The following is a 22721-nucleotide window of genomic DNA, read 5'->3' on the forward strand; positions in this document are numbered from 1 at the left end:
AGCATTTTCAGAGACACAAACGATACATGCAATACAAGACGAAGTTGACGGCACATCTTCACCCCCACTTTTTTTTCCTCTTTCCCTCTCTGCTGTGAGACTCTATATACCAGTGTTTCCCATACTTGGATCTCCAGCTGTTTTTGGACTACAACTCCCATCATCCCTTGCTAGCAAGATGATCAGGGGTGATGGGAAGCATAGTCTAAAAAACGTTTGGGGAATGCTGCTCCATGCAAATGTCACCGGGCTGATCCTCAGGGTCCCTTCCAACTCTACAATTCTATGCATGTGTATCTCAAGTTGTGTATGCATTACTCAGTTACAGTGCTATTGTCTTGAAACATGCATGTACTGTCCTGCCCCTTGGTGTCCTGAGGGTGTGGGAAGTGCCGGGCCCGGGGGGGGGGGGTTAGACCAGATCTCTCTATTTGGGCCCCAACACCCCTGCTCTTCCAGGTGGTGCTGTGGGTTAAACCACTGAGCCCAGGGCTTGCTGATCAGAAGGTCGGCGGTTCGAATCCCTGTGACGGGGTGAGCTCCCGTTGCTCGGTCCCAGCTCCTGACAACCTAGCAGTTCGAAAGCACGTCAAAATGCAAGTAGATAAATAGGAACCACTACAGCAGGAAGGTAAATGGCGTTTCTGTGTGCTACTCTGGTTCGCCAGAAGTGGCTTTGTCATGCTGGCCACATGACCTGGAAGCTGTACGCCGGCTCCCTCGGCCAATAATGCGAGATGAGCGCACAACCCCAGAGTCGGTCACGACTGGACCTAATGGTCAGGGGTCCCTTTACCTTTACCCCTGCTCTTCACCCTCCTCAAGTGTTTTGGCCTGCCCTTGGCATGTGCTAATACTGCCTGCTTGCTTGGATGGATGGAGAGGACAGCCTGGTGCAGAGAGAGGTTAAGTATCCCAACTATTGCTCTTATCAATTTTTGCTCGCAGGCTGAACAAAGGCCCCAACCCCCTGGGTCAGACAAACTGTCCCTCCAGCTTACTGTCCCCAGGCAAGCTGGAAAAAAGAGGCAGACTTAAATCAGCAGTCACTAACAACTTTATTAAGACAAAACTCTTACAAGCCATAATATATAAAGTGCACATAAGTTGCCAGCAGCAAAGCACAGAGACACAAGCAGCCAGAGGAATTGGAGGAAGAGGCCAAGACGGAGTGGCTTTGAGAGAAATTGCTATGCCTCACCACCGTTTCTCCAACACAAGAGCAGTTTCATTAAACTTCCTTTTTGTTTGTGGGGTGGGGTGTGTGGAAGTAAGCGTACAAATTCACTTAGCTGCATGCTAAACCCGCTCTCATTACCACACCATAAATGTTCTGGAAGGGGACTGGAGGCCTCTGGCTCGGCCAACCTCTGCGCCGTGCCTCGAAAGTGTCAAGCGATACAGGCTTGCATTATAAGAGGGAACAGAGTGCACTATGGATGTGAGGTCCAAACACCCAAACAGCTGCACAAACAATGCCTTTTCATGGGTTAAGGTACTTTTGCAACGGAGATGAGCAGATGAAGCGTCTATTACTATAGGCCCAGCCAGCCCCTAGCAAAGTATTAAAACTTGCATCACCTTCAGCCGGCGGCTGGTTCAGCACTGGATAGCTCCTTTCAGAAAGGCAGCAGCTCAGTTTGGCACTTCAAGCCATTAGTCAAATCAGAGAGTTGCAGACCTTCCCACTGCCGGGCTCAAGGGGGGGGGGCTGTCTGCCCCAGCAGCCATATTCCCCTTAATCTAAAGTTGGGTGCAGAGGTAGCTGAGGGGGGAAAGTGCATTTGCAAATGCTCCATGGCCTAGGCATCTATTTTATTTAGCTACAACCCCATAGCTAATCTCACTCTCCAATTCCACCTTCCCTGCTATTAAAATGCTGTTATGCAGATAAGCAATCCGAACGTTAGCCTCCTTCATGGCTTTAGGCAGCATTTAATGTAGTGTCTCCCAAACATGGGTCTCCAGCTGCTTTTGGACTTGCGGTTCCCACCATCCCTGACTGCTGGTCCTGCTAGCTAGGGATGATGGGAGTTGTAGTCCAAAAACAGCTGGAGACCCAAGCTTCGGAAACCCTGGTTTAATGCATCAAAAAGTGGGAGTTCTTTTATTAACTTTGGCATCCAGCACGCACACACGTAATCTCGGACGCAGGCTGCTGCCCCAGAAAGCTCCCATCACAATTAGACTAGTCAGTTTCTTCACATTTTTACAGATAAGGGCAGCTGTGGAGGGCCCTGTGTGAGCAACAGCCAGGGAGAGGAGCTACTGGACCTCCTTTTCTCACAACAGAATCAATATCCGGGTTGAGAAGCAGAGTAAAATGGTTTGACACAGTGTATGAGCGACTGTGTGTGACAGATGCCCTTGTTTCCCCACCACCACCACGACTATTCAGGTGCTGGGAAAAGATGAGCAACAGGGAAAGGGGCACAATCACTGCTGCTTAGTTCTTTCTGTGATTAATTTCCGAGAAAGATTTGGGAAGTCTAGGCTGTCCAGCAATCGCAGCCCCCCTGCCTGGAAAGCCTTGATCCCAGGTGACAGAGATCCGGGTTATAGCTATACAGGAGAAAATGCACTCTACGCATGTTTAGACACTATCCATGGTATTACTATGTCAAATGTAGACCAAGGGACAGGCAGGGGAACGGATTTGGCCAACGAATCCTTTCAAAGAGTGTTGTACTTGGGATAAATGTGGACGCTTCTACAATTAGGTAGCTATCTTGATCTGAAATGGCTGAAAATCCTTCAGACTAGGCCAAAATGTGAGAGTTCCGCTTCCGCCTGCAGGAATGGCTGACCCTTGTTCCATCCCTCTGACCTTCATGAGGAATTTGGCGGTTGCTAGGGGAGTAGAATTCAAAAGCTCTGCATACTACTTATACGAAACCCAGCCTCATAGTGTAAAACTTCTTTCACCACCTCTAAATGGACAAGACTGTCACACACAGCAGCTGCTATGCCAAGCTTTGAGACAAATTTCTTGTCTTCTGCTGGCGCCTGCAAATAACCTCAACAGCAAGAAAACCTGGCTATTATTACTGCCAGAGCTGATGAGGACCCAGCCCTTACAGTAATTCACGCCATCGACTCGGCTTTCCACCCTCTACAGCTCACGGAGAGCACAGCTCTCCACAGCCTACCCTTGGTGGAGCAAATAATTATAAAGTGCATGCTAACTTGTTTGTTTTGTACATCAATAGGCAGGGGGGAAATCCTGATTTCCAAGGGAGAGGAATTTGGTCAGGAACAGACTACACATCCCATCATCCATGGCGATGCTGGCAGGGGCAGATGGGAGTTGTAGTCCCAACACCACCCCTGAAACAGCATTTTGTAAGGTCTCATCCTAGCTGGGACACGTACCCCCAAACACCCCTTGCATGAAACCTCCTGCAACTTCAAAGGTGCCGATTCGTTCATTCATTCATTTAAAAAAGCTTAAAGGGGTAGAGCCTGGCCAAAAACGTGATCTCAGCAAATGAGGAGGAGTGTTGCCAGTGCTGCAGGGCCTTGAGATTCCGCTGTAGGGCTTGGGAGAGGACAGATGATGAATAAGCAACTTCCTTGCTTCAGAGGCGGCGGGAGAATTGCTCACGAGACTCTGGGGGAATTAATCCTGCAGGCTTGTAGCCACAGAGTCATTTCTCAAAAAACAGCCAGTCTTGGGCAGCGCAGCTGCAGCACCATTCTGGGCAGTGACTTTGTCGCTACCAGCAGGGGCTCTTGGTTCAGACTTGCAGGTCTGAAAACAACCGGGGCTTCCTCTGGACCCCTCGAGAACGCTTTGTACTACCCGTCTCCCAATATCTACCACATACTGACGGGATGGAAGAGACCCGATTTGGCCAGGGAGGAGAAGCCCCATTATGCCCTAATGCAACTAACAGAAGGGGTCAAATCGCCACCATGGGAGACCCTAACCAGAGCCGATGGCGTCTGTGCCCTGTCTCCCATGCTCTTTCACCGGTATGCCCTGACCCTCTGCCCCATCTTACTGACCCACTTCACCTGCCCCAAACACTCCTCCTCACCTTTCTGCCCATATCTCTATGTGCCCATGCTCCTTGCTTTTATCTACAGCTCCTTAGCCTATACGAGTTCCTTGCTCCAATGACCTCCTGGGCTTGGCACTTCACGGCCATCCTTCCCTGCAGGTGGGGTTCTAGCTTGTGTTGCTCTTGCCTGCAGAGAAGGGAGGGGGGGGGGCCAGCCAGAAGAAAGCAATACTTCCTTCAGCTCCAACCAGGCTTCCCCACAAAAGACCAACAGAGCCCACAAAGCCCAGCATCCCAAACCCAGGCTCATTCTGCACAGGGGCACAGCTCAAACACCTTTTCAGCACCTCTGAATTTTCCTCTGGCAGTAATTAAGAAGCGCTCCCCCGCTCAGGCCTTGGAAGTTGGAATCTCAGTTCTGTAGGAAGGTTGTGGGCCTCCCCTGCTCCTTCTTTCCTTCTCTGAAGAGGAATCTGGATGGAATGAAGCTCACACGACACACACAGCAACAAGGGAAGCAGCATGGATAGGGTGCGGCGATGCTTGCTGGGAGCATGCCTAGATTATTTCCCCTTCTCTTTCTATGCCAACGTATTTGAGCGCGTCTGCCTGGCTGTACCTGTGGAGAAGATAAAAGCAATGTGAACGTTCTTCCGCAACTTCTTAGAACCTCCCGGAGCTGAAAAGCTTGCACACCTTCCCTGTCGCACGCGCTCTCACCTGTAATCAAAAAAGAGCTCTTCGCCGGCCTGGATTGCTCTCTGGGCAAAGATCCCAATGCGGTGGTCTCCGTTCACCATCACCACTGAGTCAGAACAAGAGAGGGAGTGCGTAAGTTGCTCGGCCACATTAACGTATGACAATCTTCCCTCCCCCACCAGCTCCTCAGGGTCCCGGCCGCACACCAACCATCCACATATGTGGTCCTGAGTTCAAGGTACTTGCTAAGACACAGCAAAACTTGGGAAGAATGTTCCAGGTGGTATCTTCACAGCCAGAATCTACTTTTGCACATAAGCATCGAACAGGCACAGACAACAGTAACTGGTTAATCCAAACCTCCCCCCCCTCCATTTTATTTACGAAGACTAGAAACCCAAAAGCTTTTATTGAACGCTAGGATCTATTTCTTAAATTCATTAGATGGCAAATAGCTATCGTTCTCTTTTTGCCATTCTGGATTTTGCAAGAGAGGCTACACTTGCACTCACTGAAGTGAGTCTGGCTTCTAGCAGTATCTGGATTAGGGCTTTGAGACACGAGACACTGAACCTTCATCCCATCTAAGCTTCTTGTTTCTCCCCCACAGCTGCAGGATGTTACTCCCTTTTTTTCCAGAACCCCTGATATTATCCATGCTCAAAACCTCCCCTTCCAGGAAAACCGATTCTACCAAAGATTTCTACTTTCAAAAATCTGCAGCCACATTTCCGGGGGTTTTGACTACAGAACCGCTTTGCTGTGGTCATCCTTATCTGACCTGATTATTTAAAAATGCATTCCCTACAATGTCTGCTTTATTTTTTTGGGGGGGGAGGGGGGATGAGAAAGGCACCAAGGGGCTATTCTGCTACCACAGAACAGGTGCTGAGCCCACCCTTCTTACCTTTGGCGTAACAGTTGGGGTTGACAGAGTGGTTTGCAAACCGGATTTTGTTGCCTTTCCGGGTGGCGTCAACAACGAAATCTGTCCAGGGAAGAAAAGCAGAGCTAAAGAGACCACAGACGCTACTGGGCCCTATTGAAAAAGCTGAACTGCCTCCCTCCAAACCAAGCAGAGGGGCTGGATTTGGGGGGGGTGTTCTTCCCATTGCAACCACCATGCAAATTGCTTCCCCCATCCCCTTCTGTTACTCAGGATTGTCTCACTGATCCGACGCGGTCAGTTACCGTTATTGAGGTTGAAGAGGAAGCTGGACATGTACTTGTCATAGACCTTCCCACGTCGGTCAGCCTCATCTTGAGAGATGAGCTGAAGCAAGCAAGGAAGGAAGGACAATATATAAAAGCCAGTGAGTGGGCAAAAGGAGACCAAGTCAGATCCTGTCAAGCAAGCAGATAGGGTTGTTACAGGGATCAACCTCCCTCAAAGAACCCCTAGATCGGGCAGACAAGAGCCCCCCCAAAGCGGAAAAAGACCAGCACACGTTGCCTGCAAGAAACAGCACAGCGGGGGAGCTAATACAGTCGTATCTTGGATCCCGAACGCCTTGCGAGGCAAACGTTTTGGCTCCCAAACGCCGCAAACCTGGAAGTGAGTGTTCCGGTTTGCGAACGTTCTTTGGAACTTGAACGTCCAACGTGGCTTCTGATTGGCTACAGGAGCTTCCTGCAGCCAATCGGAAGCTGCGCCTTGGTTCCCGAACGTTTCGGAAGTCGAACAGACTTCCGGAACGGTTTCCGTTCGACTTCCAAGGTACCACTGTATAGTCATGGAGAACAAGGGAGCACCTAACCCTAGCTCAGCCTCACTTTCCTGTAGAACGGCAAAGAACACTGGCTATGTGCTATAATCCCCCCCCCTCCCCCAAGAGTCCGAGAGAATAGCATCATGACTGCCTGGAAAGTTTCCCCCAACACCACAGCCCAAGTCAGCTGGCCACAAATGATCACAAACTCAGAGGCTGTTTGCCTGGAACGTCAAGCCCCAGGCACCATTACTTGTAAGTAGCGGTGACCAAAGAAGGGCCTCCAGAATCCAACGGGAGGCTGCCTCATCTTAGCCTTTGGGCTATGGGGGGGATGGCGAAACCTAGCACCATTGCCAGAGCTAGCCACAGAACTCACTTTGTAGAAGGATTTGACAACTGCACAGGTTCCCCATCAAACACCAGACCTGCTTCCTGACCAAAGAAAGCTGTGCTTCCTCCACAAAGTCCCTTTTCCGCCTCACGAGACCATGGAGGTGGGATGCCAAGAAATCTTGTTTTGCTCCCCCACCCCCTCCACCCCACCCATTTGACACCGACAGAGCAAGGGAAGGACGCGCCAGAGAGGAATTTGGAGCTCCCATGCCACATCCTGCCTCCCAACTCACCTCCCCGCAGTACTCAGAGATAAATTCATTCTTCTGCACCGCCTCCTTGATGAAGGTTCCCCACCCGGCAACATCCGATGGGGCGAGCAGCAGGTGCTAAGAGGAGGAGAGATGGAAGGTGCCTCAGCCTGCCCTGCTAGGTCCCTGGGAAAGTGGCGGCAGATCACACTGACCCAGGGACTTAAGAGGGCTGGGAGGGACCAAATAGGTACTCCAAGCCCCCTTCAACACATCCATTATTACCCACATCTGTTCAGCAAGATGCCTGTCCTTCAAAGCCCCACCCCAATCAGTTCATGCTCTAACACAGGCTTCCTCAACCTCGGCCCTCCAGATGTTTTTGGCCTACAACTCCCACGATCCCTAGCTAGCCGGGACTAGTGGTCAGGGATGATGGGAATTGTAGTCTCAAAAGCATCTGGAGGGCCGAGGTTGAGGAAGCCTGCTCTAACACAAAGGTCCCAATCCATTGGTGCATGGAGCAGCACTGCTCAGAGGATCCCCTTCGGAAAAGCAAGCTGCTTAGCCTTATGGCTGTGGAAATGAGCCCAGCAACGCTTGTTGAGGCTGGGAAACTTACATAGCATTCCCAATAAAGAATGGCGTTGGGGTTGAGCATTTCTCTTCTTCATTTTTAAGTGATTTTTATTTGGTTTTTACAAATTCATTCAAACTCAAAATCACAAATAAGAAGAACTACACAAGATTCCTGCGAATCTCAAGGCTTCCCTCCTCCCTTCTGTGGGTTCTGTAGTTAACTTTTTCAACTGCAACCTACTGTTTTTCCATTCCTCCATCGTATCCAAAGTCATTGCAAGAGTTATTTAAGACCCGCCATAGGAGTTCAAGTGTTTACAGCGGTCTGTTTGCTTCCGCTTGCTCCTCCCCATGGCTAGCGGAAGCAAACGAGTTACGCCAAAATACGTCAGTCTGTGCAACCGGTGTATTTTGCATAACTCAGTTTGCTTCCGCTAGCCATGGGGAGGAGCAAGAAGTAATGAAAAATGCTTGGGGTTGAGCATTTCTCATGACTTCTTGCTCCTCCCCACGGCTAGCGGAAGCAAACTGAGTTACGCAAAATACACCGGTTGCACAGAACTCCTATGCAGGCTTTCCCTGTTCCCCCCACCACCCCTTCACAGCAAATTCAAATAGCCACACCTTTTCATTAGCACCAACCCACAACATGCCATCTCGACTAACCTTCTCTCTCCTCCCCACTCTCTGAACAGAGATATACCTTCTTAAGACCCCGCTGGATGCTGCAGTTCTTGCAGGAGACCACCTTGGATTCCCAGTGCTCTGCGGCGCCACAGGTCAGGCAGAGGTCCGGGTCACACTCTCGGACCGCCAGGTAGCACGGGCACTGCTTGGTGTTGCACTGCGTTTTGCACCGGCAGCCTGGGAAACGGTTCTGGCCTTGCGGGAGAGAAAACAACAGAGACATCTTTCAAAGGGACTCGCGCGCCACGGGAAAAACAGGAAACAAACCCACACAAGACCGAGTGCCTCCTGCCCACTCTTCCTGGAACGCCACGCGCCAGGATTTATCAAGCCCGGCCTATTGCCTTGCCCCCTTACAGTCGGGATTGCACTGGCAAAACTTCTCGCAGAAATTCTGGGTCATGATGCACGGGCAAGAGCTGTCGCAAGGGTGGTCCGGGTGGTCGCAGGGTTGGTAGTTGTACACCTGAGTGGAGGAGCTGTCTGCACAAAGAGAAAGAGGGGGAAAGCTGTGAGCTGAGCCCCGTAGAAGTTTGAGGGCTGGACAGCCAGGAGGACCCCCCCCCAAATGGACAGTGTGCCCCACATGCAGAGGGCCACGCTCAGCTTCACCTAGCACTACAATAGGCTACCCTTTTGAGACCTTGGCAACCATAGCTTCCTCGCTTACCTTCCAAGTCCGGGACCGGCAGCCGTGTGACACCGGAAGTTGCGTCGACGTAACTTCCGGTGTCGCTTTGCCCTTCTATGGGCACCCAAAATGGCCACCGGCGGCTTCGAAAACCGCTTGTATGCATGTCAGGAAGTGCGTCGACGCAACTTCCGGTGTCGCTCCGCCCATCTATGGGCACAAAAAATGGCCGCCGCCGACACCGGAAGTCGCTTCTATGCACTTCCGGACATGCGTAGATGCGACTTTTGAAGCCGGCGGTGGCCATTTTTGGTGCCCAAAGAAGGGCAAATCGGAAATAAAAAAAATGGCCGCTGGCAGGAGAGAATAACGGAGAAAAACGGGAGACGAAGTGATACGGGGGACCACCGGGAAAAGGTAAGTAAAAACGGGGGTTTCCTGGGGGAAACGGGGTACTTGGCAGCTATGCTTCCCCGTTAAGGGTTTTTCTTTAAATAACACTAAGGGCAATGAGGGAATACCTGCTCTGACTTGAATGGCACTGCCTTAGGGGATGCGACAAGGGGATTCTGTTCAAGATTCAAACTGGAAAGACTACAGGCATGGCAAAGCTGGGTGCCTGTTGACATTCTGGACCCCCCCCCAAATTTCCAGTTGGGCAGAAAATTGAACCGGGGCATTGTTTGGGGAGGATGCACAGTACCTTTCTTAAGTTGGATCTTCCGACAGTGAGCAGCCCAGAGCCTTTTTTGGAAGAGGGGCAGGGGGAGAGAGGAGAGAGAAAAGAATTCCCCAGCTTTAATCCTGATGACACACCATGCTGAATTGCCAAGGCTCAGCAGCTTCTATCCTGATCTCCCCTGCCACATCCTTCCCAGAGGGACTGGGAGCTGGGGGAACAGCAATATGGGCGCAAGGGGGCTTTCCAGCCAAAGAACACGCAGAGAGGGGCGTGGGCATGAAGCCGCCGCCGCATCTTAGATCTTTGACCCCTTTCCTCAATATGTGTGGGAAAGCAGAAACAACAGCTAGGGATTCCTTTGTTCTGGGCAATCCCTGCCCCCTCCCCACAATAGGCTTCATCAAGGGGCAACTATATTCTGTGGCCCAATGGAACTATTTTTACGTGGGACTTCCTGGTGAGCCTCCTACTGGACAGGCTGTCCTGGCCACACACCTGTGCTTCCTCTTCTTCTTCTGGGAGGGATTCAAGAGCTCATTCATGGGCAGCTTCATGATCAAGGACTCCTTTACTGCAAACTGGAAGACCTGCCAGGAGAGGAATGCAGCTCGTTCAAAAGACTCTCAGCGTCAGGAACTTTGCACATGCAATGCCTGCTGCCGCCGGCGGTCTGGTCTTCCCAGTCACCCAGAGGTCCACCATACCTGCTTGCAGGTCTTGGTTCCCAGGAGCCGAGAGATGGAGCAGAAGTTGTTGAAGTAAGTCCCGTGGAAGACGCGGAAGAGGGACTCCTCGGCTCCAGTCCACTCAACAGGCTCCAGCGGCATGTCAGCCATGAAGGGCTGCGAAGAGGCAGGGCTCAGCTTCGGCTTGGTTGGGGTCTGGCAACGTGAGTTTGCCTCTAGGGCAACATGAGAACAAACACGAAGGTTAGAAGAGAATCTGCCTTAAAAAAAGCAAGCTGCAAAGGAGCTACTGATCCCTTTTGCCGCGGGACAATCCTCAAAAAAAGAAAAAGAAAAAAAGAAGTAGGCTTTTACCAGATGCTTTTATCTCTAACCCCACTCCAGGCTTGGACCTGGATGCGGAAAGCAGGTTCTGGGATTAAGCTCTGTCTGGAAGTAAATTCTGGAGGAACGCTGCCCTGAAAACAGCAGGCTATGCGTCTCCTTCGATCTGTGTAACTAGCAACCCCAAGAAACACAGGAAGACCTTGCTCAGCAGGAACTGCTGGGGGCCACGATTCCTGCACGCATGCACGCACGCACGCACGCACACACACCCTTCCCATGGGGCAATGAGAGGATATGTCAAGTACCAGAGGAACTGGAGGCCCAGTCATTGCCAGTGTCTCTGTCGCTATCGCCTTCTTTTGCTTCGTTGCTCGTGGAGGCAGAAGCGCTGGAAGTGTTACTGTGTGTGAGATGCCTGCGGCGACGTCGTCCAGAGCACTTGGAGCGCGAGTTGTGCAGCACAGCAAACTCCTTGGCTCCCTCCTATAAGCAAAGCTTCATTAGAAGAGGCCACACAGAAACATGGGGATTCCATAGTGCTGCATATCTCAAATTTGGGCCCCCAGCTGTTGTTGGGACTACAACTCCCATCATTCCTTGCTAGCAGGACCAGGCTAGCACCTGCCTTTGAAGTTTCTGTTGTTGAAAAAGAACGGTGGGTTTCAGGTCAGTATCAGAGTGCTGGGGGTGGGGAATTTGAAATGTTCTCCCATTAGGAATTATTTGCCAGTAATGCTTCACAACGTGGGTGGCGCTGTGGTCTAAACCACAGAGCCTAGGGCAGGGGTAGGCAACCTAAGGCCCATGGGCCGGATGCAGCCCAATCGCCTTCTCAATCCGGCCCGCGGACGGTCCAGGAATCAGCGTGTTTTTACATGAGTAGAATGTGTCCTTTTATTTAAAATGCATCTCTGGGTTATTTGTAGGGCATAGGAATTCGTTCATTTTTTTTTCAAAAATATGCCAACCTAGCAGTTCAAAAGCACATTTATCTAACCAGCAAGTAGATAAATAGGTACTGCTCCAGCGGGAAGGAAAACGGTGTTTCCGTGCGCTGCTCTGGTTCGCCAGAAGCGGCTTAGGCTTAGTCATGCTGGCCACATGACCCGGAAGCTGTCTGCGGACAAACGCTGGCTCCCTCTGCCTATAGAGTGAGATGAGCGTGCAACCCCAGAGTCGTCCGCGACTGGACCTAACGGTCAGGGGTACCTTTACCTTTACCTTTACATGCTTCTATATTCTACACAGAACAAACAGGTCATTCTCAAAGTAAAATAATAAAAGGATGCCAATCTGACATAAAAAGGGCTTGCTTACTAGTGATTTTTGTAAGCCACATTCTGAGCCTTAAGTACAGAGCTTTTAAATAAAAGTAAATAAAACATTCGGAAACCACCCGGAGAACTTAACACTCTCCCAAGACATTCTGGTGCTGGCCTTACGAGTTGCCATTCTTCAACAAAAGAATAAGGGAGACTCTGGTGTGCAGTTACTTACTTGGAACTGATCAGGAAATTCGATCCTATTCATTCAGGCCAGAATGGAGGCAACGGTTTCATTTCCCACTTACAGGTGTTAACCAACACAACAAACCAACGATTGGTTGGTTGCTGCTGCTGTGAATGGCTGCTACACTTATCTTGTATACGTTCAAGGTTTACACAGAAATTCTCACAGACTATCATTTGTCTCTCTTTGTCAATGTGTGTGTGCATGAGACAGAGAGAACGAACAGTGCTGCCTCTAATACGTGGATGGTGGACCATGATAAATGTGCTAGCCTTAAAAGGTGCTAAAGAACTCCCCTCTCTTTTTTTGCTCCAACATATACCACCCTAGAATTCTTCACTTCTAAGTGTTCTGAATAAAATATCTTCTTCCTATGTGTACATCTCTCTCCCACCTTCATTTAACCTCTACCCAACATACCAACCACAGGAAGCACTCTGGCCCGCATGGCTCCATTTCAATTTTGGTTTCTCTGTTCTTCCGCTTGCAAACGTTGGGAGTAGCGTGAAAAGCTAGAAGACAGAAGCCATTTTGTCTGGGTTACAATGAGAAGCTGCCAAGATCAACAGTCGCTCTGATCCTCATCAGAAGTCCACCCTCCCCCTTCCTGTGAGAGCACCCCAAATCCAGCACTAAATAATAAAAGTTACTATTACAAGTTTGTAAGAACTCGGTAATAACCCCACCCATATCCAGCACACCACCATTAAGAATGCAAGAGTGGGGTGGATTAGGGGGCATTTAGGAAAGAAATCCTCCGAAAGAACTTGAGAAATTGCTCGTGTCTTTCACATGCTGCTAATTAATCTTGCAATGTTTCATTACGGATGAATAATCCAAATTGAGCCTGGCTGGCTGAGATTACCATTAGCATTGCAAGAGCTAACCCAGGGTTTCCCAAACTTGCGTCTCCAGCTTTTTTGGGGGGACTACAACTCCCATCATCCCTAGCTAGCAGGACCAGTGGTCAGGGACGATGGGAACTGTAGTCCAAAAAAAACAAAAACAAAACAGATGGAGATCCAAGTTTGGCAAACCCAGAGTTAACCAATAGGAATTTTAACTGAATTATGGCTTGTAATCACGACATGCATTTTACATATTTTGTTAAACCACTCTGGGGTAGACAGGTGGGTGAATGGATAAGCAGGCAGACAGGCAATTTCTCTAGAGCAACTTTTTGCAGAAGCACATTCCAAATGGTGGGTATGGATACATTTACAGAGGAGCAGTTGGATCCTGCTAGGGACCTGGCAAGACAAGATTGGCTAAGGTCTTTAGGGAACGTTTCCCATGTCACAGGGAGCAGCTGGGCCGCCTCCGATACTTGGATTCAACTGCTTTGGAATAGCCGCTGCTTCCCCCTGAATTTGAAAGCTGGAACAGAAAAGGCCGGGGTGAGAGAGGCGGGGATTGTGTCGGAAACTTACGATGGAGGAAACAGTCGTACTTGAAGCAGCGCCTGCAGAAGAGAGTGTGGAAAGAGTGCAGGGCCTGCTCACGCTGAACAGATTTGGCACACGGTCCATCGATGTTTGGTGTGCATTGGGGAGGGAGCACATTCGGGTCAGACTCTTTTGTCAGTTCTCTGTATCTGTGGAGGGGGTGAGGGGGATAGAAAAGTCACTCGAAGGCGCTCCAAATGATAGGAGGATTGCTCAGAGCCAGCTGGGTAGACGGACAGTTTGCATCGGTGCCGGACTTGAAAACACTTGCCACTTTCTAAAATTCTTCTTCTTCTTCTTTTAAAGGGAGTACGCTGCCATTTCAGGGTTTCCTTGTTAAGAGGCAGATGCCGCATTTGGTGTTACTCAAGCACAAAGCACTAGGCCCAGGAATACAACCAAACACCTTCAAGGGAGCTCCAGACATCTGAAGGAGCGTCTCTACCCCCATCGTTCTACCCGGACAGTGAGGTCCAGCGCCGAGGGCCTTCTGGCGATTCCCTCGCTACGAGAAGCCAAGTTACAGGGAACCAGGCAGAGGGCCTTCTCAGTAGTGGCACCCACCCTGTGGAACGCCCTCCCACCAGAGGTCAAAGAGAACAACAGTTACCAGACCTTTAGAAGGCATCTTAAGGCAGCCCTGTTTAGGGAAGCTTTTAATGTTCGATGGATTTCTGTATTTTAATGTTTTGTTGGAAGCCGCCCAGAGTGGCTGGGGGAACCCAGCCAGATGGGCAGGGTATAAATAATAATAAATTTATTATTATTATTATCTGCACAATCTTCAGTACGCTGCAGATACTGGGATCACAGAGTCAGAGCAGGGCGGAGCCAAGAAGCCATCTTATCCAGCTCCCTTTATGAACCACATTCATCTGCTGCCCAGTGCCCAAAGACCAGCCCACCTGGTGCAGACTTTAGCATGCAGGAATCCAAGTGCATGGCAGGGCATAGGCCTACAGCGCATATTGCTCAAAGGTTCATTGAACAAAGAAGCGGAGTTTCACACTGCGGTGGGGGGAGGCCAAAATAAGGCAGCACACACACACCAGGAGCAGTTCCATGTAGTAATTAAGGGGGAAACCTTGATTTAAGTTGCGCATCTCTACCTACACTGGGAAGCAATGGGTGAAACTCACAAGTTAAGCTGTGCAAACCATGTATTCCAGCTACTGATCCTGGGAATTTATAACTCAGCCTACTCTTATAACCCATGACTAGAAAACCCAAAAGACTATGTCAAGAATAAAAAAAACCGGCTACCTCTCCTTCATATCATCTGGAAAGCCGTTCTCTGGGAACATTGACGAAAGAGCAGTGAAGATCATGTCGTTTGGAAAGTGCTTCTTCGGACATTTCTTGTTGCCTGCATCACAGGGAAGGAGGGAAGGGTGGTGATTTCTGAATTAAAGCACTTTATTCCCCTCCTGGAAATGGTCTTCCAAGATAGGAGTGGCCCAGAACAGAGTTAGAAAAAACCCTATAAAAGTAAAGCAGATGCTCGTACAAGCACTAGATAATACGCCAAGTGTAAGAGAGAGGAATCCCTTAATTTTATTCGACAAAGCAAACAGGTTACATGGAATCATTGTATGTAGTGTGCAGGTAGTCTTCCCATGCAGCAAAATACACAAGTTACGGCCATCTTGATCTGCATGTAAGTTGAAATTTAGTTCTTACAAGAAGAGGACCTTCCGCATAGGAATTGTGGAGTGTTTGCAGCAGTCCTTAACCCGCTCCTTCTCATATCAATAGCAGCAGCCTTGCTAGTGACAAAAAAATTCTAGCAAATTTAGGGAAACTTGTGTGGGGTGGCTTCAATAAGATAACATCATTTCTGGTGTGATACAAGAGCTGTGAATTTTAGCAGAAATGGACTCCGATCTGTATAACAACAAGGCCCGTATGGTTCTGACAGCATCGTGGTGTGCCATTATAGGAGGGGGGAGGGTGATGCTGGGAGGGTAACTGGCTTACCTTCCACGGAAAGCCACTTCCTCTTCCGGGTGACAGGCAGCTCGTCCTTCGCCGCTTCCTGTTTGCCTTCCGCAGCCTCATGGCTTTCCTCTTCCTCCTCAGAGTACTGATTGAGTGCATCCACCAGCTCCAGGAACACAGCATCGCTGATCAAGACGGACGTCGAGAGCATTTCTAGATGGGAGAATCAGGCAAAAGGTGGGATGACATATACTCAAGCGTGGAAAAGATGCAGCTTCTCTGTCATCACAACGATGATGATAATCCTTAGAACCTTAGAACAAATCTACACCACCAGGTGCCATAGAAAAGCACTAGACATATCAAGAGATCCAACGCACCCTGGTCACCATTTCTTTGAGCTCCTGCCATCAGGACGGAGATATAGAACTATGCAGGCAAGAACGAGCCTTCTCAGGAACAGTTTCTTCTCTAGAGCGATTTTGGCCTTAAATGGAAAGCCTGGACTTTGAAGTCATCTTATTTTACTTGTTATTTGTATTATATTTACTGTTTATAATTAGGTTTTGTAATTTTGGATTATGCGGAATGCTTTATCTGAGTGGATGTAGCAACCGAGTAATTTCGTTGTTCCCGCAAGGGGACAATGACAATAAAGGTATCTTATCTTAATGTCGACGATGACACACAAATCCAGTATGTGCAAGCAGATTAGTGTCCGTAAAGGTGATAGACTCTTCCAAAAATGAAATGCTAAGAACTCAAGGAATCCCCCCTCCCGCCCACCAGCCGCCACCACATCGCCTCTTCCATCCCTGTTGAAAACTACCACCCTCATTACCTTCCTCTCCGTGGACTTTGCCGTCATAGTTGTTAATGAGCTCCTCGATGAAGGTTTCATCCTCCTCTTTCACCTCGTCCCCCATGTAGGGGATGTTGCACAGAACGGTTTCATCCTCCACCTGCAAACGGAGTAGACACAGCAGGTGGTTGTCCCTTGTCCACTCACCAGGAGCGCCTGCAAATGGCAGATTGCACGGCTACCTTAACGAGATCCCAGAGGGGTATTTGGTGGTCTTGCGGCATAGCCCCTGTCTTAGCATCGGAGAGCAGATCTTCTTTCATCAGTGGGAGAGGGGATCTTGAATGCAGTATTAAACCTCTCCCTCTCTTGATGGCTAGGCCATGCACATTGTATCCTCAGCTGGTTTTGGACTACAACTCCCGTCATCCCTCACTAACAGGACCAGTGGTCAGGAATGATGGGAACTGTAGTCCAGAAACAGCTGGAGACACAAGTTTGGGAAACACTACGGTAGGATGTGGTGCACATGGTTCTGATCCTACCGACCTGGAAGCAGCAGGGCATTTTCAGAATTTCTGTTCTCTAATTATTTGTTGGCCTCCTGGATTAAATAGTGGGGTTTTTTTTGGGGGGGGGGAACACAGCTAGATAAAGTACTTGCCCACACTCGACCATTGCAAGGTGCACAACTCACTCTTCTGGCTATCAGGCAAAGAGAAGAGACAGCCTTGAGAGGTGCAGCTAGATGACTAGTGGCAGGCATTTTATAACCTTACCATCTCAACCCAGATGCAAGAAGGCAACAGGGGGGGAAGAATGGAGGGGGCTCAACAACTGGAGAGACTCATACTTGCCCCCCAGGGATTGTTTCCTGCAGCCTCTGCACCTGGGTTTTTGCGAACAGATCGAAAAGTTCCTTATAATGTGGGAATCTGAAGCCAGGCACCTCTGCTAGCATGCCTTATTATCTATCTCTCCTTGCTCTGATCGTCTCTGTAGGTGGGCAGGTAAACAGCTTCACATTGGAATGTAAGCTTCTACTGGCAGACCATTAATGGGACTTTTTTTTATTCTGCAAATCATGCTGGACCTCCTCAGCTCAACATGGGGCAGTGTGTGTGATATATATACCCTGCTTGCAGCAGCACACACACACACACACACACACACACACACACACACACACACAATATAGCCGGGCAATATGCAAACCAGTCCCCTTTCACCAACCAGACACTAAAGCCTGAATCAGGAACATTTGCTCAAAGTAAGAAGTTCTTATGCAAAACTGTTACTTGTAGCAAGGGATTGTGTATGTCTGGTAGCAGCTGGTCACCTACCATGAAATTCTGCTGAAGTGGGGACCAGGAATACATGATAGGCACCAAAGCCACAGTGTTCAGAGTCCGCATGAACAAGGTCTGGGTGGTCAAACTGGGGAAAATGCTCTCGACTGTGCACTGGAGTGGTGAGAAAAGATGTTACACAGCTGACAGGTAGCAATTCATTCAGTCATCTAATGCCAAGGTAACATCAGCTCCACTGACTATCAATGGCTGCTCAACCCAATTGAAGGTGCTGGTTCTTAAATGCCAAGGCCCATCTCCCAGAACATTAAAAAAACACCAACATACTGTACTGTAGTCGTTGCGTGTGGCTCTGCAGCTTCTTCTCTTTTGACCTATAAGACCCTGCTGATTATTCCTCTGCGTTCAATCAGGCAACAAATTAAGACAATTCCATTCAGATGGGGATCTAGGGTGGGCTGTGGCCTGGAATTGTGCTGCCATGTTAAAATGGGCTTGATTTGCTGCCAAGCCATAACAGCGGTACAGGAGTTGGTTGTGACTATGCAGAGACCAAAACAAGGCCCCTTAAATATACTGTAGTCAGGTGCACCAATTTGTATTCCTTGGAAGGGCTTCAGTACGTGATTCTGGGGAGAAGCCCTCACTCAGTTTAAACCTGCTCAACTCACAAGCACACTCTCACTACCTCTGTCCTAGAAAGGCAAGTCTCTAGCAAGAAGGGACAAGAGGACAGAGCAGGCTAAACAGAAATTCTTGACATTTGTTGTTTTCTTCAACCTCCTCTGTTCTCTAGCAGAAGTCTTATACACAAGATGGAACAATGGCAAGGAATGAAGGGCACATGGCAGAAGGTAACAGCATTCTAAGGACAATATCCATCATTTCATCATCTAGGTCTCAAAGAGCCTGTGGCAACTTCCTTTCACATCATCGCTGGGTACAGCTGAGCAGAAGGGACAGCATTTAGCCAGCAGGAGGAACTGGAGTACCACGAAGCAGGAAAGCCTTTATACTATTGAAAGCAAACCAATGGATTCTTTCCTAATCCATTTCTGCATGTTTCCCTGCTTTTGTAAAGGTTAGCATTTTTTATTTAGAGTTCAAACTGGGATTCTCCATGGGACAATACTTTGCATGAGCTGGTCTATGCCACACCACTTAAGCTTTTCAAAAGCGCTTCTCCAATTCATTATGAATAAATTGTAAACCTGAGATATGGAACCTATGGCCCTCCAGATGTTGGTCAACTCTTGTCAGCCCTGCCTAATGGTCAGGGTTGATGAGGATTGGAGGCCAACATCTGGGAGGTCACAAACCCCGCTTTATAATATGGCATTGCAGAACGCAAAAAAGTAGAGATATCTTGGTGTGTGGATACAAATCCTAGGGGAGGAGGCACAGAAGGCCACAACATAGCAGACGGGCACATCCACAGAACCCAAAAGCTACCTCCTCAACATACCTGTTTGAGAAAAGGATGCCCTCCAACCAGCTTCATTGATTGAATAGGTTGAACTCTAAGCTTCTTCCAGTCTTCGTTCAGAATGTTTATATTCTCCTGAACCTTTGCGTAGTTTGACACAAACAACGCCTAGGGGAAAAGAAGATGCTTGATTGCCAACCTCGCCCTTAAGAAGTTTCCAAATCCTTTTGCCACTGGGGAAGGTGCTCCATGGAGACTGCTTGAACTTAGCTAGCAGGAAGTTGCCGTTAAGCCTGCATCCCTGATAAAGGAATGATTAACGATCTTATGCAGGCTGGCAGAATTTCAAAGATGAAATGCACATGATTTTTATGCTGGTTGAGCTGAGAGCAATCTCTCCCACATAACAGCCTTCGGTCTCAAATATGTCACCATATCTTTTCTATCAACTGGGAGATCTCCTTGCTCTCACACACATTAATAAGTGAGTTCTGGTTTTCTTTAGTTAATAATTTTTTAGATTTTTAAAAAATGCAGCCATTCCCCTCATGACTTTTTACCTTGGCTCCCATGTTTGCTTGCAGTCTCTTGAGCTGCCTTAGGCGCATATATTCTGATTTGACCTTCCTTTTCCAATAATGGATGCATTTTGACGTTGGCACGTCTGGAATCTCCATTTTCCTTGGGGGGGGGGGGAGAGAAGAAGGCGCATATGAGCTATGTGAACAGTAAATGTAACCAGAGTTGTTGTTAGTATTATTGGCAACAAATCTCTTTCTCAAGAAAAGCTACATCACTCTGTTCTGTATCATTCATACAAATTGAAATATATTCATGTTCTACATAGCTATTAGTCCCAGGAAAGTAGGAAACCTATGGCAAAGGAAGCGGGAAATTCCCAGCAGCTGATATTCCATTCAGCATTACCTCTGGTTCTTGTAATTTCACTATACATTGCTCCCACTTTTTGGCTTCTCTTCACACCAGAGTTCTCTCCCTTTATAATAAAACCTTGCATTCTCAAGGTGCTGGACTGCACAAAGTAACAGCTTTTGTTTCGTGCCGTTGCAAAGTTCTAAACATAAGGTGGGTGGGGATTTCAGGATGCAATCAAAAGGGTATCATTAGAGTTTTGAAGGCAACATATGCTTGTGATTAGTTGAAGAGGATGGCATGACTCCTCCTTCTCACACAACTGAAGTGTGAATTAGGGAGGGAAGGACTCCAGACCCTCAAAGAATGCAGAAGACACAGCAGAGAGCAGGCAGAAACTGCTATAGATCTAGACAGATCTCTACTCCAGTGAAGAGCCAACCACAATCTTTCTTTTTGCTTTCACTAGGAAGAATAGGAAAAACGCAAAAGACCCTTTCATCTCTCCTCATTCAACAGAACGGAGGAAACCTTGTAGAGCAGCTTTCTCCAACCGTGCTGGCTGGGGCTGGTCCAAAATACCTAGAGGGGCACCACATTGGGGAAGGCTGCTGTACCCATAGCTGGGCGTTTTCAGGTGCTTCCATCAGCACCGCAAACAGGTACATGCAGACAGGTACATTTACATCAGAAAGCAGGGAAACCTGCCTAGATCAACACTTGAACAAGTGTCGAAAATAAAGGGGTGGAGGAAGAAGCGAGGAAGCCTCGCCTATTGCCCACAAATTCCTCACAGCTGCTCACGCCCATTTCTCCCTCCCCCCCCCCATGCCTCTGCCAAAGGCCAGGAAGCCTTTGGCAGAGAGAGAAGGCTGAAAAGTGCAAAGCTTTGGGAGCATTCACAGGCATGGGAGATGCAAAGGGCCGCCCCTCCCCACCACGGCCAGCCCCAAGGCAACCCTGTCAAACCTCAGACCTTATGGGAAGATGTTCCTGACACCCCCACAGCCCAACCCCCACCCCTTTTGCACCCCCTTATGGGAAGATGTCCCTGACACCCCCGCAGCCCAACCCCCACCCCTTCTTGCACCCCCTTATGGGAAGATGTCCTGACACCCCCACAGCCCAACCCCCACCCCTTCTTGCACCCCCTTATGGGAAGATGTCCTGACACCCCCGCAGCCCAACCCCACGCCTTCTTGCACCCCCTTATGGGAAGATGTCCTGACACCCCCGCAGCCCAACCCCCACCCCTTCTTGCACCCCCTTATGGGAAGATGTCCTGACACCCCTGCAGCCCAACCCCCACCCCTTTTGCACCCCCTTATGGAAAAATGTCCCTGACACCCCCTAACCCCTTCCTCTGTTTTGCACCTCCCCCCGCCACAAACACATATTTTCAGGGGCCTCCCTCTCCCCTCCGCTTCCTCCTACCCCGGAAAACCGTTTCCCCATACCCTTCCCCGTCATTTCTGAGGAAGGGGCTCCCCATGGCACCCCAAATTCCCAATGCTTCCCCCCTTCAAAGGTCCTCTTGCATAGGCGTGGTGGGGGCCCCCTTTTATTCCCCACCCCACCGTTTCCCTCACCCCCAGAGCCCCCCCCTCGAGGCCCCTCCGTCACTCACTCCACAGACATCGCACTCAGGTGACCTACAGAGACCACAGAAGCAAAACCCCCCTCCGCCTTCCGATGCGCGCATGCGCGGAGAATCGCGTCACCGCTTCCTCCTCTCCGGCTCCCCGACGCGGCCCTCTTCCCGCAAAGCCACGCCCCCTTTGCCGCAGAGACCCATAGACTTTCAAGGGTAGAGGTGGCGGGTCGGGGGCTGTTTCCGGGATCCGTAGTCGTTTGTTCGTTTGTTTTCATGGTTTTTTTTAGCGGGGCTGCGTCTGGGTAGCAGGTATCTCCCCCCCCCCCATTTAAGAAAAAAAAAAGAGCAGCGAAGTAAGACTCTTTTTTTGTATAATTTTTATTAAGCTTTCTGTTTTACGATTTAAAACATTCATTTGAACAACCTTAAAATGGCAATGACTTCTTTTCTTTCCATGGTTCAATTCGCATATCATAAATCCTTGCATATTTTACATAAATTAAACCATTCAGTATTCCATTATTACATCCATCAAAACTTGTTTACACTGTTGAATTTATCTTAATGCTGCCCACAAATATACACAACCCCCCCCATATATTCAATAAACGTTTTCCAATATTTTCTAAACGTGTGTTTTTCTTGTTCTCTTATTCTATATGTTAGGTCCGCAAGCTGAGCGTATTCCATCAGTTCAATAGGGAAGAACTCGGACATTCTCGCCCCCTCCTCCAATTTAAGGCGTTATTTAGAGAGAGGATGGTTTTGAAAGAATTAAGGGTTTAAAAGAGCAACGCCTCTGCATGCCAGCCAATGCGCCCCACGTGGTTTCCGCGTGCGACACGGTTTTGGAGCTGAGTTGTTTTAATATTTGCACCTCCACTTTTCCAACAGCGATTGTTGAGCAGGAACAGTAATAATAAAAACTGCAAATGCTATAATATCAAACGCAGCAGCCTGTGATGCAAACAACAAGAAGAAATCCATCAAAGCAATCAATTCAATTCAACAAAGTCATACCATGGCCAGGATACTTCCTAATTTCAGCCAGGAGGAGGGCAATTCACAAGATGAGGAGTGTTTTACAGGAGGGATTTTCGACTGGAAAAGGCAAACCCATCCATACTCCCAGCACTCTGCAATATTAGCAACAGACTGCAACCAACAAGTACAAAATAACCTCTCTGCAGCGCCACAAATCCAACTCAGTGGTGTAATGTTGGAAAATGTTGA

The 22721-nt window shown here is 49.0% G+C and overlaps 1 protein-coding gene across 4 annotated transcripts; it reads right to left on the minus strand.

Moving 5' to 3' along the window:
* Positions 1-1039: 1039 nt before the first annotated feature.
* EZH1 (enhancer of zeste 1 polycomb repressive complex 2 subunit) lies at positions 1040-21609 on the minus strand. Of its 4 annotated transcripts, none has more exons than XM_035135615.2 (20): positions 21522-21609; positions 19582-19702; positions 19061-19189; positions 17629-17748; positions 16325-16445; positions 15523-15696; positions 14809-14911; positions 13531-13694; positions 12521-12612; positions 10897-11074; positions 10283-10479; positions 10074-10165; positions 9600-9640; positions 8623-8748; positions 8282-8460; positions 7042-7137; positions 5895-5976; positions 5611-5691; positions 4725-4809; positions 1040-4623 (listed from the first exon to the last, which is right to left on the minus strand). In XM_035135615.2, the coding sequence occupies exons 1-20, from the start codon at positions 21530-21532 to the stop codon at positions 4563-4565; spliced, it is 2253 nt and encodes a 750-aa protein (XP_034991506.1). In that variant the 5' UTR covers positions 21533-21609; the 3' UTR covers positions 1040-4562. The 4 variants fall into 4 exon arrangements, 2 of the variants coding, with proteins under 2 accessions (XP_034991506.1, XP_060138253.1); XR_004693784.2 differs by having other exon boundaries at positions 4572-4623; positions 5895-6047; positions 21522-21560; XM_060282270.1 differs by lacking the exon at positions 7042-7137 and having other exon boundaries at positions 21522-21560.
* Positions 21610-22721: the final 1112 nt, after the last annotated feature.

This window comes from Zootoca vivipara, chromosome 13 (genome assembly GCF_963506605.1).
Source record: "Zootoca vivipara chromosome 13, rZooViv1.1, whole genome shotgun sequence".
In the NCBI taxonomy this organism is placed as follows: Eukaryota; Metazoa; Chordata; class Lepidosauria; order Squamata; family Lacertidae; genus Zootoca; species Zootoca vivipara.